At 40.2% G+C, this 15,378-nt stretch overlaps 1 protein-coding gene across 1 annotated transcript; it reads left to right on the forward strand.

The window, feature by feature from the left end:
- The first annotated feature begins 57 nt into the window (after positions 1-57).
- DPM1 (dolichyl-phosphate mannosyltransferase subunit 1, catalytic) lies at positions 58-10,766 on the forward strand. Its single transcript, XM_083508282.1, has 9 exons — positions 58-180; positions 2,226-2,325; positions 3,557-3,590; positions 4,373-4,449; positions 4,571-4,596; positions 6,115-6,210; positions 6,667-6,735; positions 6,934-7,048; positions 10,419-10,766. The coding sequence occupies exons 1-9, from the start codon at positions 77-79 to the stop codon at positions 10,521-10,523; spliced, it is 726 nt and encodes a 241-aa protein (XP_083364408.1). The 5' UTR covers positions 58-76; the 3' UTR covers positions 10,524-10,766.
- Positions 10,767-15,378: the final 4,612 nt, after the last annotated feature.

Raw genomic sequence — 15,378 nt, forward strand, 5'->3', positions numbered from 1 at the left:
GTGCTGAGGAGGCCGGTTGGCACGCAGGCGACGTCGGCTCGGCCCTTGCCAGGCCTCCGCCTCCTCCGCCACCATCATGGCCGCCTCCCGGGACAAGTACTCGGTGCTGCTGCCCACCTACAACGAGCGCGAGAACCTGCCGCTCATTGTGTGGCTGCTGGTGAGGAGTTTCGAGCAGAGGTGACTGAGGGGAGGGGACTTGTTTCGTTTCAGCGACTTAACTATATACAAAAAAAGCCCCTAGCGCTAACGAGCTCCCCCCGGAAAAAATCCGCCCCGTTCCTGTACTCCGCGTTAGTTAATCTGGAATAACTAGCCCCATCTTCCAGAACCCCGTTCCGTTTCCCATCGTCGCCGTTGCGAATTAGAATCCTCCGTATCGTGGGGATAAGCTTTTCTCCCGAGGCCGTTTTAAAGGTGTTGGGGGCTGTGAATCCGTGGTATATGTACCCCGAAGTAAGGGCATGATGGTGTTGGGTCTGCTTAGCTTCCAGGGGTAAAAGATGTACTGTATCTGCTTCGTTTGTTTCAGGCATCACCCTATAACTAGGTTTTTAAGGATGCGTCAGACCCATTACGCCCCCATAGAATATGTTTAGACATGACTTTTGTCTGTTTGTTGTTTTAGAAAAGCTAGGACTTCGCAGGGCAGCCCTGTACGTATAAATCTCACTGTGTCTAATGGGGTTTTTACACTTAGGGGAGTTTGTGCATAGGATTAAAACCTGGCAGCACAAGCCTATGCGTGTCTACTTGGAAGTAAACTTTCATTCGTGTCCAAGTGATATTTCCTTCCAAGCAAGTGTGTCTTAGGATAGGAGTAAAACCTAAACATTATTTCCCCCCCATCTGCATGTAAACTGGATGGTGATTTTCCAGGGACATTCCTATATTATTATGAAAATCAATTTATTAATCACCTTCTAAACCACTGTCTCAAGGCAGTCTATAGACCGGTTTATGTGTACCTGTAAGTGAGTAAGTGTCAGAGTGTAGATTTTGTAGGTTTTCATTAAGCAGTCTTTGGATTCTTGCCTATGGTGAAAATTTTCAGCCTGTTTTCACAGATGGAGCAAGCGGTGTGCAGATTGCCAGCAACTTCTCCTGAAACATGATTTTTCACCAGCTGTAAGCACATTATTGCTTATTGATCAAGAGCCAAAATCCAATCTGATAGCTTTATTTATGGAGTAGTAACTTACTTATTTGGAATGCTGGGCCAGATCTCTTGAATGGGACACCTGGAGTAGTATTTGCGAAATACTACTCTTTGCCAGTAGTATTTGTGAAAAGGATCTCGGGGTCTTGGTAGACCACAGGCTTAGCTGCATTGTGATGCAGCAACACACACAAAAAGCTAATGCTGTTCTAGGCTGCATCAACAGAAGTATAGTGTCCAGGTCAAGGAAAGTATTAGTACCACTCTATTCTGCCTTGGTCAGGCCAGTACTGTGTCCAGTTCTGGTCACCACAGTTTAAGAAGGTTATTGACAAGCTGAAACATGTGCAGAGGAGAGTGACCAAAATGATCAGGGGTCTGGAAACCAATCCTTAATGAGGAACAGTTGAAGGAACTGGGGATGTGTACCCCAAAGAATAGGCTGAGAGGCGATACAATAGCCATCTTGAAATATCTAAAGGGCTGTCCCATGGAAGATGGAGCAAGCTTGTTTTCTCCTGCTCTGGGGGCTAGAACTTGAACCAATGGATTCAAGTTACAATAAATGAGATTCCATTTAAACATCAGGAAGAACTTTTTGACATTAAGAACTGCTTCCCTTAGGAGGTGATGGACTCTCCTCCTTTGGAGGTTTTTAAGCAGATGATGGATGGCCATATGTCATAGATGCTTTAGTTGAGATTCTGCATTGTGGGGGTTGAATTAGATGACCCTTGGGGTCCCTTCCACTTCTAGGATTCTAATCATTCAGTTTCTGAATCAGGCAAATGCCTGAGGCAACTGTGACCCATGAAACGAATAACCAGCATTGGCCAACAGTGCAAACCCTGCCGTTACTCTGCGGTATTTACTTGGAGCAAGGGCACTATGAAGCATTTCAGTTCCATTTTGAAAGGAGAGTGCATTGTAATAGAATTAATAACACCATTTACTTTTGATGAGGAAAGATTGGCTATTTCTCTCTGTTCCCCTACCCACTTTCATAATACTTTATATACTTTAGCTTTTGAACCTGGCTTTAAAATGTAATTCTCTATTTTTTCAGTGGAAATGATTTCGAAATTATAGTAATAGATGATGGAAGTCCTGATGGGACACAGGAAGTTGCTGAACAGTTGATAAAGATTTATGGATCTGATAAGATTGTGAGTCATATGTTTATTTTTTGCCTTGACTTGTTTGCTGTTACAACACAAGATGCTTAATAATATTATTAGCATTAAGGGATGCATGGGTTGTTCGTTCTTTTAACACTGAATTGTTTACCAGTTTATTCAGGTTGATAACATGGGTAGCAACATTGGGAGTTGTTTGCAATTTCCTGAATTAGCATATTTGGATGCAGTTTTAATTTTCACTTTATAAAGTTGTGCTAATTCTTAGAGTTGTCATCACTTGACCTCATAGGATGCTCTAATAGCTGTCTGTGAGAAATCTACCAGATATCACTTTCCCCATAATTTTTGCATTGTGACACACACAGAAAAGTTTGTCATGTTCAGCACTGCAACAGGGGATCCAGGTGCAGTGTTAGCAATGCTTCCTCAGCTGAACATACAGTGGGTGATATTCAATGTTGGTTGTAGTCTGAGTAGATCCATTGAAATCAGTGGACTCTACTTGTCCATTAATTGCAATGGGTTCTACTCTGATTGTGACTCAGTTGGATATTATCCAATACATTTTCATCCATTTGATACTGTGCCCACTCATATTTGCAGAATTAAGTCCTTAAAGGTATATATGCTGCTGAATACCTCTTGATGAAGCATTGCTAAGAAAAATTGGAAATGCATGATTTTTTAAAAATGCAATACGTATTTCTGATAATGAGCAAACTTACTTGCACTAAGCCCCTGAAGTTTTTATGTGAGCGCCTAAGAGAGCATGGATGTACGGCAGGTGTATGCTCTAACCCTGCTAGTCAAGCCTCCCTTATTTCGAAGTGCTTGGTGGTGAGCCATACTTTACGCTAAGGGAGGGGGACTTTTTTGGCTCTTTGGGCTGACAAGTGGGTAGGCTGACCATCTGTCAATCACCTGACATCGCAATGATCTCAAAGACCCAAAGTCAGGACTACAAAGCACCACGCACAGCTGATTCAGCCAGCTTTGGCTCTATTTTCCATCTTCAGCAGACCATTCTAAACTTGGTCTACAGCTCTATATTCTGTAACTGTTTTGATCTGAATTAATGTCTGTGTAATCCAAATGTTAAAGGCAGGTTGCTCTGTAAATATGGAAGTGTAGCAGCCCTAATTGAGAGAAGAGCAACTGTGTTAATGTTAATATTTAGCTGAAATAATAAAAAACCTACAATCATGGATCATTTAATGCAATTAATTGGTTACTCATTTCCTCCACTGATATTTTACAGCTTTTAAGACCCAGAGCAAAGAAACTTGGATTGGGTAAGTATTCATTAATTTGAGGATTTACAAGTTTTATATTCTGACCTTGAACTCCCAGGGCAGTTTACCATTTTCAAAAGCATAAGTTTAATCATACCTTTAACTCTGTTGGTTAGCGTGTGTGTGGGAAACTTGGAAAAAAACTAACATATGTACCTTTCTGGGGGTAGGAAGACAAATTTGTTGGTTTTCAACAGCGTCCAACATATCACAACTCCAGTTAAATAATAAGCTGAACCTACACAATTTTCTCTAACCATGAAATTACAGTGGTGCCCCACAAGACGAATGCCTCGCACGATGAAAAACTCGCTAGACGAAAGGGTTTTTCAGTTTTGCGTTGCTTCGCTAGACGAATTTCCCTATGGGCTTGCTTCGCAAGACGAAAACGTCTTGCGCTTTTTTTTAAAGCCGCTTGAAGAGGCGCAGTTGCAACGGACCGTGCTTCGCAAGACGAAAAACATCGCAAGACGAAAAGACTCGCGGAACGAATTCTTTTCGTCTTGCGAGGCACCACTGTACGCTGTTTATCCCCATTTATACACTACACTTTGGGGTTGTAGTACCCGCTTGAAATTCATGCATGTGTGACTAACTGTTGCCCGGGACAGGCTAGAGTGGGATAGCAGATTGATCAAGCAGCCATTCAGTAAAAATGTAGGGCATTTTTTTATTCCATATGTTGACTTTAAAGAGAAACTGAATCAGCCTTGTAGCTGACAGCTCACATACACGATTCTGAATGTGGGTGACAGATCTTGCCTTTGTATCATTTACACCAGGGACTGCTTACATTCATGGAATGAAGCATGCCACAGGAAACTTCATTATTATTATGGATGCTGACCTCTCACACCATGTAAGTGTTTCCATTGTATCTGTGCATACATTTCTTTAGCCTTTATAAAGTTTTCTTTATTTAACTTGCATTGAGCTGGGGTATATTTTCATTTTCCCATATCTCTCTCTTGTGTTTTCAGCCAAAATTCATTCCAGAGTTCATCAGGTGGGTAGTATTTTTAATATTTTTAGTATTTTTTAAATATTTCAGTCAGACCTTGACATTTATTGTTCAGGTGCATAGGAAGCTGCCTTATACCAAGTCAAACTATTTCTCCAACTAGCTCAGTATAATCTGCACTGACTGGCAACAGTTCTCTAGGGTTTCAGGCAGAAATCCCTTTCAATCTTACCTGGAGATATTGGGGCATGAACCTGCAACCTTCTTCGTGTGAAACAGATGCTTTGTCCTGTCTGCATTTACATGTGGTACATTTTTTGTTGTTGTTTAGTTGTTTAGTCGTGTCCATGGAGTTTTCTTGGCAGGGATACTGGAGTGGCTTGCCAGTTCCTCTTCCAGGTGGATCACGTTTGGTCAAAACTCTCCACTATGACCTGTTCATCTTGGGTGCCCTGCTCGGCATAGTTCATAGCTTCTCTGAGTTCTTCAAGCCCCTTCGCCACGGCAAGGCAGTGATCCATGAAGGGGATGTGGTACATTAGCAATGGGCAATAGGTTGAACAATGAAAGAAATCAGAAAAGAAGAGTCTAAACTTTAATTTTTGACCAGAATTGGTTAATGTTTGCAGCAAGGTCAGATTCCTGCCAAACTTCACAAGGATAGCAGCACAGAGATGTGAAAGCCCACAAAAAAACCTATTGAAATTGTGGTGGTGGAGGAACATAGTCTGCCTATGCTTTTGAGTTTTTCTGAAAAATAATGGGTTATGAAATATTTTCCTCCAGAATAGTGAATAATTTTTTTAAGACTAGGTTTTCATAAGCATACTCCCCCAGAATGATTTCTAAAAACTGCAACAGGTAAACTTTTATGTAAAACTATGAACAGTATCGGATTCCTGTACACTTAGAGCACAACTCTCAAATGCAAGAGCAAGAATCGTTTTTGCCTCTAGGGGGCACTGCCGTTGTCACAAGAGAAGGGAGAATTCAGGGTTTTCTTTGCTTATGGGCTTCCTTTTGTTGATGTAGTTGGTGGATCTGTTTCTGTCTTTTCTGTCCTCTTGACTTGACCTCAAACTTGTCATCGTTTGATACATATGAAGAAGCAGAAACTGATAGTGATAGCTTAGAAAATGAAAGTGATTACATTTCATGTAGTATTTATTGAGTCTTGCTCCCCACCCCTTTTTCTCCACTGTTTTTGTGGAAACAAGTGTTTTGTGTGCTTAAAACAGTGAGGGACTGGAGGAGGCATAGTAAAACAAAGAAAATTATTAAAATGTTGATTGTTTATTCTGTTATTACTGCTTTTTGTCTGGTCCTCAAACTGGCAAAACTAAGATGGGAAGAATTAAAAGGGATTAGTTTCCCAGTTGAAATTACTCCCTTTTACTTCAGCCTAGACCTGCCAGTCACAAATGGACCCTTTTTCTCCCCTTCTCAACTTGGTGCCTTCCTTAAACTGAATTTATTGTATTAAATCGGACCTAGATTACTGGAAGTTAATAGATTTTTGTTAATGTAATTGTGTTTCCCTCTTCCTCTCAAATGTTTACATAGAACACAGAAAGAAGGTAACTTTGACATTGTGTCTGGAACGCGATATAAAGGAAATGGAGGTGTGCATGGGTGGGATTTGAAACGAAAATTGATCAGGTTAGTAGCTTCTTCTTCCATCATTCAAGGTCTGTGATAGAAAAAGCCACACAGGAGGATTCTGAGTTCTGTTATTAACTCTCTTCCTCCTCCTCCTTTTGTACTGTTCCAGATTAGTCTTTTATTCTTGCTTGGTCCTAGAGTAATAGCATCCCCCCGCCCCGTCCTACTTTATAGATAGTAAACCTGTGGGCAGAGATTTGATCTTTTATTCTTGTAATTCTCCTGGTTGTGTTTGGCAATATAGAAACAATTTACAAACTGGGATAGATAAATCTTTTTTGTTCTACATGCTTCTTTTCTTGGCTTGATGTGAATTAGCAAACTCTTCCAAATTATGCATTTGTATTGACACAGGCCAATGTTATTATAATGAAATCCCATCTATAGAACAGTGTGTGATTTTTCAACACTGGATTCTGAATGTTTACCAAAACTCCTTATCTTTCTTGGCAGCCGTGGCGCCAACTTCCTCACTCAAGTTCTACTGCGGCCAGGTGCATCCGACTTAACAGGCAGCTTCAGGTGTGTTGCTTCTAAAGTTGCATTCAGCTTTCAAAGATGAGCAATAAAATTAATGGTCAATTTGAAATGGATAATAATGTCAGACATGGATTGAAATGGTAAAACTTGTTTAATTTTGGGAGTAAAGACTGCAATTGTGGAGTGTTTGTATAACGGAAATATTTCAAGAGGTTTTGATTTTATGTACTTTCTCTGTAGGTTATATAGAAAAGATGTTTTACAAAAACTGATGGAGAAATGCGTCTCGAAAGGATATGTTTTCCAAATGGAAATGATTGTCCGGGCCAGACAGCTGGGTTTCTCTGTTGGAGAGGTAAAGAATGTTAAATCACAAACACTACATTTTAAATATTATAAATTTACCTGACGGATAATAGAATAATAATTGGCTAACAGCTGCAAAATGGCCCAGGAGGTGTAATAAGCCTGAGAACTACTAAATCTAATATTGTGACAGAAATTACACAAATTATGTAATGCTGTGAGGAGCTTGACAGTCAGCAACGTACAAATGTAGGCTTGTGGTAATTGCTGTTAAAAATGTGAATATTTAATTTGTTTAACATCCTGTACTGAGATAGGTACCCGCTTGAGTTCCATGTGTTCACAAAAATGTATTGAATTGAGCCAATAATCCAATGATCTCCAGTCATAACCCCTAATTCAGATCAGTTATACAGACACTATGCAACTACGAGTTAGTTCTCTCCAACCTTCCAGCAACTATTTAGACTTGGACTGTCAACTTAATTGCTATTAATGAATTGGGGATAAAAGTTAATCCCTATCTATGCCATAGTACACTGGAAATCCCTAATTAACAAATGTCTACCTAATATGTACCTAACTTCAACAGTCATTACTTATTTTAACAAGCTTTAAATAACAGCAGGTGTGGGTGCTTCTTTTGCAGATGAAAATCTCTTCTTGGCACCCTCACACAAACATGGTGGCCTGCCTTTGTTGTGGATTCTGCTCTGTGTTTTGGAAAGTTGTTTGTTCACTATGCATTTGGACATCTCTTAAGTTACTGGGCGAAATTCAGTTGTAGTGCTAAGGAAATCATTCCTTCCATTTCTGCTTTGCCCTATGGAATGATCACCCCTTGGCTCCCTAAGTATGTTGTTCTGGGCATTCTCCCAATCCTCCAGTATGGATTTAGGGGAGGCGTGGGGTACGAGAGGGAACAGGGGAACCCCATTGCGCTAATGGGAGTCCTTGCACTGGCTTCCAGTAGCAGAACAGGGCAGTTGAATCTCATCCTATGTAACCAAATTTTGCATGATGGTTCCTGCCATCAAGGAGCAGGTTTTTATCTATGCTTAGATACCATTTTGAATCAAGATAGTAGACTGAACCTTTCAGAACTGCACTGATTTTAATCACTGATTTCAAAATTGTACTGCTTTTTTGGTTTCTTAGGATTCCCAAACAGGTACAAGACTAAGAAAACAAACATATTTTATGAGGTTAATTTTTTTTAGCATAAGCGTTCTAGACTGTCTCATTCCACTACATTCCAAGCTGCTTTTTCCTGCACTGGCAAGAGCCTCCAGTAGGAGTCCCAGATTCTTTAGCAATTCTGTCTCAAGACTGTGCCCTTGTTGTCGGTGAAGCAACTGAAAATGTACTAGACAAGCCTCTGCCTTTGGCTCTCCATTGGCAGAAAAAACTATTGCCTAGAGATGCAACAACTCATGTTTGGCAGAGCGGCATGTGTGTGGGAAGCGTGGTTTTTTCCATTTCTGCCTGCCAGCTGATTTCTGGTACAGTATGCCAACTGAGAGTACCTAGCCAGACTTTCTGTGGATTCCACCGTCTGACTTCGGGCCCTTGGGTATTATTTAACATAGTCTTACACACTGGAATGTTAAAGTTCCTGCTTCAGTATAGTGAAAATAGCTGGCATTCTAAAGAATTCAAATCAGTGTTTACTATATTTAAATGAATAGCTGCTGAATTAGAACCATGTGCAACAGTTATTAAAGGAGCAGCACTTCAATATGTTTGCTAGAAAAATAAAATGCATGTTAGGCTTACTGGTAATCTTATTTAACACTTATTAGGTATATACAGTAACCATTTGCCTCTCTTGTTCTCACAGCAACTCTGTGAGGTAGGTTAGTATTGTTTCCAAATTACAGATAAGGTGCTGAGGATGAGAGGTAGTAACTTTCTCAGGGCCATATGAATTCACATGCTTCTCCAGATCAAGTCTAGTAGTCTGTTCATAGGACTGTGCTAATTCCCCTAACAGTGTGATCCTATGCACGTTTATCATTGAATATTTGCTGCATTCAGTGGAAGTATTGTGTTACTTCCAGATAACACCTGGCACTGCTTTTGTAAAGGGTCACTCTACTTATTGTGCATATATTGGCTCTCAATTGAATTGCCGGTATTTGTACTTTTTGCATTTTGTTTCCCCCTTATCCCACTATTTGCAACCATATATATCGGCAACTGAGAATTACACTTCATGCATCATGCTAGAATAAATTGTGCTAGTTTTTAAGGTGCTACAAAAGTAATTGTTGTCTGAGGCTAGTGTGTGTGTAGGATTGTAGCCCAAGTATGTATCCCTTGGAAGTATAACACTAATTGCAGGTATATCACTATTTTAACTACTGTTGAGATGGTGATGAATTCTGCTGCAATATGGAAAACCCGCCACCACATAGATGGGGATGATGAAAAGAAAGCTGAACAGAATTTTGTTTCTGCTTTTCCCTTTGTTTGAAATATTTATACCCTGCCTTTTGAACAAAGAGTTTTAATAATCTTTTTGACAGGCTGTTTGCAGCCATGCCCAATTCAAGACCTTGACTTTAACATACAAAGCTGAAGGAGGGGCCTCTCCCCATATCTGCTCACCCAGGCATTGACATCTGCAGAGAAGGCCCTTCTCATGGTCACATCAACAAATATGGCTCATTGGGTGGTGATGCAAGATAGGACCCTCTCTGCAGTGCCACCAGATCTGTGTAACTCCCTCCCTTTGGGGGTGTATCCCTCACTGATGTATTTTTGTTCTCATCTCAAGTCTTCTTTTCACCAGGTGTTTGTGGGTGGAGTGTAAGCCAGAGAAGTAAATTTTTTATGCCTGCTGTAATTACTTTTTATGTCTCCTGTAATTGCTGATGTCATTGTTCTAATCTAGTGTTTATGCTGTTTTTTTGTACTCCATCCTGGAGTCCAACACAATAAATGTTTTTTAAAAAACAAACACACCACAAAACAATTTAAATCATTAAAACAACCTAACAGACAGAATAACATAGCAGGACATTTTGCTGCAGAAAATCGTCAGATTAAAATGCTGTCAAAAACCTGAGTGAACAGAAAAGTTTTCAGCCGGTGCTTGAAAGACCATGTTAACCACAAGGAGAAAGGAGAGCCCTAACTATTCTTCTGAGCCATTGGTGCTTCTGCCGCCACATGCACACTAGGAACATGCTTTTACAGGAGATGGTAGCTGAGATGCTTTGGATTAGAACTAGATTTTGAGAGTGAAAATGGCTATGATAACATAGGTGCCATCATTTCATACCTTCTCACCATAAGCAGATTTTGTTTTGGACATTATGCTAGATGGAGCTGAAGTGGCCCTTTTTTTCTTTCTATTACTTCTTGAACTTGTTATGTTAAAACTAAAATAATTTTGTGTTTTGTTTTTTTAATAGGTACCTATATCATTTGTGGACAGAGTCTATGGCGAATCTAAATTAGGAGGCAATGAAATAGTTTCTTTTGTAAAGGGACTGTTGACTTTGTTTGCAACTACATAATTTATTAAAGAGAATCTTCCTAGCATTCCATATACCTTTGCATTGGACTGAAGAAATTATTTTTATATGGGATAGTGGAATCTTGCTAAGTTTTCTTGTGGCTATATACAGAAAATCATTGCTAATTTCTGATTTGAAGAAAAACAATACAGTGCATATAATTCGGGCGGCATTATTTATTAAATGTGAATAATGATCACTGTGTAATGTTTACTATTCAAAAATAAACCCATTCCATTTAAATTGTGTTTAAATTTTGGGTATGTGTGGGATGAGCACCTCCTCTGAATGGAGTAAGCTATTTCATAGAATCATAGAATCATAGAGTTGGAATAGACCACAAGGGCCATCGAGAGCACTCCTGACATATGGTTGTCAAGCCTCTGCTTAAAGACCTCCAAAGAAGGAGACTCCACCACACTCCTTGGCAGCAAATTCCACTGTCGAACAGCTCTTACTGTCAGGAAGTTCTTCCTAATGTTTAGGTGGAATCTTCTTTCTTGTAGTTTGGATCCATTGCTCCGTGTCCGCTTCTCTGGAGCAGCAGAAAACAACCTTTCTCCCTCCTCTATGTGACATCCTTTTATATATTTGAACATGGCTATCATATCACCCTTTAACCTCCTCTTCTCCAGGCTAAACATGCCCAGCTCCCTTAGCCGTTCCTCATAAGGCATCGTTTCCAGGCCTTTGCACCCTTCTTTAACATGATATTTATTGTTTAAAGATTCGCATGTCTGCTGGGGGGGGGGGGGATGGGCCTATGCATGTTAGATTTTATGCACGTAGACCACATTTGCACATTGCATCCCAGGGAAGCTGAAGGTGGATCAAGTGCATTTGCTCTTCTCCATGTGCATAAGGCAGAGCAACAGAAAATACCATTCAGTCTGCCCCTCCATGTATTTAAATTAGGTGCATTTGGACCGAGCAGGATCTCACCCCTGCCACAGGAGCTGATGTGAGGAAGGCAGGTCCTACTTAGTGCTGGGTGTGGTTCTGCCTCTCATGGACCCAATCCAGCGCTAAGCAGCCTTGCTTCTTCTTCCCCCATCATATGGCACAGACGGGAGAAACAAAACTACATTTTGCAAGCAACTGCAGCAAAGCGAAACAGTCACACTGCTGCCTTGTTTCTCCTGTCCTTGTCAATGGACGGGAGGCGACAAACAACCACTTTGCCAGCTCTAGTTTCCCCAAACACTGAACATGGAGCTGACAACATCCCTTGCAGTGTGGTTCCCAAGCGAAAACCCCCATGCAAGTCCCCAGGCTGTGGGGGATCCTTCAGAGGGAGTGCTGCCCCATCCAGGGTGGGAAATTGGCCAGTTTCTCAGACACAAGAACCACTTACCCCTAAAACTTCCATTTTGCCAGGATTCAAGCCTAGTTAATTTCCCAGCATCCCCTGGTCCAGGGCCTGCACAGCCTCCTGTGATTCAGATGTTGTGGAGAAATAGAGCTGCGTTTATTTTATCAGCATATTGATGGCATCTGACCACAAATCTCTTAATAACTATTCTCAACAGCTTCATATGGATGTTAAGCAACATAAAATGCCCTGTGGCATAACTGCTAGAGGTCCAAAAAACACACTCCCGGCGCTAAACTTTTGATTTGGACCTTTAGGTAGGGCCTGAACCACATTATGTAATTCATAATTGCACTCCTTTGGAAAATTACTACCACTCTCTGGGAATTATGGCTGGACTTTAGCTTCCTTGAGCATTTTTATGCAAAGGCAAGGCAGAAATTTTTAACAAATAATGTTCGTTTGGGACGAGATAGGCAAAAAACTTCAGAAGCACTTTGATATGGACACGTACAGTGTGGCCTATTTTTCATGGGTGCACCTACGTAAGATTTTTTGCAGCTAAATACAACAGGGCATACTTCTCTGAATACAACTAGTACAGTAATGTCTTCCTGGCTGTACACTTCTCCATATTTAGATTACTGCTAACATTAATAGAATCCTAATGTGAACTGTTCGTGGAAAAACAAAACAAAAAGTACACTCTGATCCCCGGCAGTAAATTTTTTTATGCCGTATACCTCTGCACTTCAAGAGAGTTTGGTTATTTGTAATTCATAGTATACATGAAAGGAATATGGAAATGAAGCTCCAGAGTTCAGGCTATATAGAATTGCAAATTATCTATCCATGAATGGTTAGGTTCTCTTCTGGAAAATATAGCAGGCCCACAGGTACTCCCAAATTGGGGGAGCAGGGATAAAACTACAACCAAATCTGTTATGTTTGTGTATAGTGGTGAATGCAAGAGAAAATGAAGCTTGCTGTTGCAAGACTGTATTTCCTGGTGCAACTGTTGTGCTTTGTAAATGTTGGTTGGTTGTTTTTCAGACTCCAGGCCAAAAGCAGGACATAAATCCACCAAATAAAAAAACAGTAGTGTGATGGGACCTACATCTTGACTTGTCTGTTTTTTGTTTTTTTTTATAAATATTTTATTAAGTTTTCACAATAGAAAAGCATTCAAGAAAATATACCAAGACAAAGAAAATACAAAATCACAAAAAACAATAATACAAATAATACAAACAATAATACAAAAATACAAACATTGAATAATACAAAAATACAAAGAAAAAGAAGTTAAAAACACATATACTAACAAAAAACAAAAATTCCCTCTTTCTTAGTTTCTCATCTTCCATTAACTTATTTTCCCAATTTCCTTGCGTCTCCCGTTTTTGTATCCCCTTTGAGAATTAATTCAGTAAATTCATATCCTATTAATTTATCTGTTATTAATCCAATATTGCATTTTACTTTGTTGCTAAAGCCCCTGCGATTCATTTCAATGTCCTTAACATTCAAAAATTTTAAATTTCATCCAATCTTCCTCCACCGTCTCCTCTCCCTGGTCTCGGATTCTGCCAGATCTGTTCACTGGAATAGCCAATGCCATTGAATCTACCACCCCATTTGACAAGTACCCAACAAGAAATACCATTTTTGGTTAATTGAATATTAATAGTTTTATTCCTCTTTTTTCAATAATACAACGCAGTTTAAATTGTTAATCAGGGAGCTATGAAGCAATAACAACAACAACAATAACAACAATAATTTTTTATTATTTACACCCAGCCCATCTGGCTAGGTTTTCCCAGCCACTCTGGGCAGATCCCAACAGAATATTAAAAACACAATAAAACATCAAAAAAATTAAATAATTCCCTAAACAGGGCTGCCTTCAGGTGTCTTCTAAAAGTCAGATAGTTGTTTATTTCCTTGACATCTGATGGTAGTTCCACAGGGCAGGCCTAAGCTTCCTCCAAAGAGTACAGATTCGTTACGCTAATATTAGGCAAAAGCACACACTAAATATGTTCTCGACCTAACACAACAAACTATTTCCCAAAAGGCACAATGCAAATGGAGAAATATTTCCAGAAAAAAATACCTCAGAAAACTCTATGGAAGAAAAATGCACAGCATCTGTCAGTATGCCAGTCTCATCAAATGTTTAGCTTGCTTAAAACAAGTAATTTATTATCCTTTCTACCCCAAATTTGGCATGGGCCATCCACCAAGCTTGCTTTTATTACACTGCCAAGTTTCAAGAGTTGAACCATTTTTTAACTACAGTGGTACCTCAGGTTACATACGCTTCAGGTTACATACGCTTCAGGTTACAGTCTCCACTAACCCAGAAATAGTGCTTCAGGTTAAGAACTTTGCTTCAGGATAAGAACAGAAATCGGGCTCCGGTGGCGCGGCGGCAGCAGGAGGCCCCATTAGCTAAAGTGGTGCTTCAGGTTAAGAACAATTTCAGGTTAAGTACGGACCTCCGGAACGAATTAAGTACTTAATCTAAGGTACCACTGTATAAGCCTTAGAACCTTGTTCCCCCAGCCATGTCTCATAATGACAGTATGTGATCCAACTCCCTCACCCTTAAGATAGCGCCCTGGCTATAGTACTTCATATCTGAACTGATGTTTAGGAAGCTAAGATGAAAAAGGTTTACTTTAGTTTACTTTGAACCTAGTCAGCGCTTGATTAGAACCTGAGTTCATTGGGGTTAACATGGAACCTAAAAAAAGATGTAAGGCCAGATATGTTTGGAAAACTAAATTTAGAATCATAGAATTGAAAGGGACTACAGGGGTCATCTAGTCCAACCCCCTGCAATGCAGGAGTCTTTTGCCCAATGTGGGGCTCGAACCCACAACCCTGAGATCAAAAGTCTCATGCTCTAGCGACACAGCTATCCCAGCAGTAATTCCTTGAATGCACAGGACTCAAGCCAGGCATTACCATCATTCTATTCACAGCCTGCTGTTATGTCCAATATGCAGAGGAAGATTTGAGTCGGGGGAATAGATGGTTTCAGGCATCACACATTCCAATATGAGCATAGACCACCATTCTCTTCACACCCTCTTGTTAGTAAGCCAGTCCTCTAACTTGCCTTTAACAAATTCCATTTACGTCCTCAGTTGTCTGCATGCTGGCATTATCTTTGATTCCTTCAGAGGGTAAGAAGTCCCTTCAAAGTGACTGGAAACAGAAATGTACTACTTGAATGGAAAGCATTCCTTTTAAACGAATGCCTATTTGCTCATGTTTAATTGCTGGTGTATACTAAAATAAGCTCTAGCTTTCCTTTCTCTCTCTCTCCCTTCCTTCCTTCCTTCCATCCTTCCTTCCTTCCTGTGGCCAGAAGATTAAGCACCATAATGTCATACTAATTGTCTGAGCTGATGGTGACTAACCAGAGTGGTTTAAGAATCACTCCCTCTTCCATTGGGACTCTGGGAATTGTAGTTCTCGGAGTGGAACTCTTCTAACAACTCTCAATGCCCTTAACTAACTAGGGGTCCC

This window comes from Podarcis liolepis (assembly GCF_965112155.1).
Source record: "Podarcis liolepis genome assembly, chromosome: 6".
In the NCBI taxonomy this organism is placed as follows: domain Eukaryota; kingdom Metazoa; phylum Chordata; class Lepidosauria; order Squamata; family Lacertidae; genus Podarcis; species Podarcis liolepis.

What these genes read in the sequence shown, in the direction of transcription:
- DPM1 (XM_083508282.1), top strand. Translation starts at nt 77, where the DNA reads ATGGCCGCCTCCCGGGACAAGTACTCGGTGCTGCTGCCCACCTACAAC. An exon ending in TTGAAACGAAAATTGATCAG is followed by an intron (nt 6,211 to 6,666) that starts GTTAGTAGCTTC and finishes CTTTCTTGGCAG; the next exon opens with CCGTGGCGCCAACTTCCTCA. An exon ending in TGGGTTTCTCTGTTGGAGAG is followed by an intron (nt 7,049 to 10,418) that starts GTAAAGAATGTT and finishes TTTTTTTAATAG; the next exon opens with GTACCTATATCATTTGTGGA.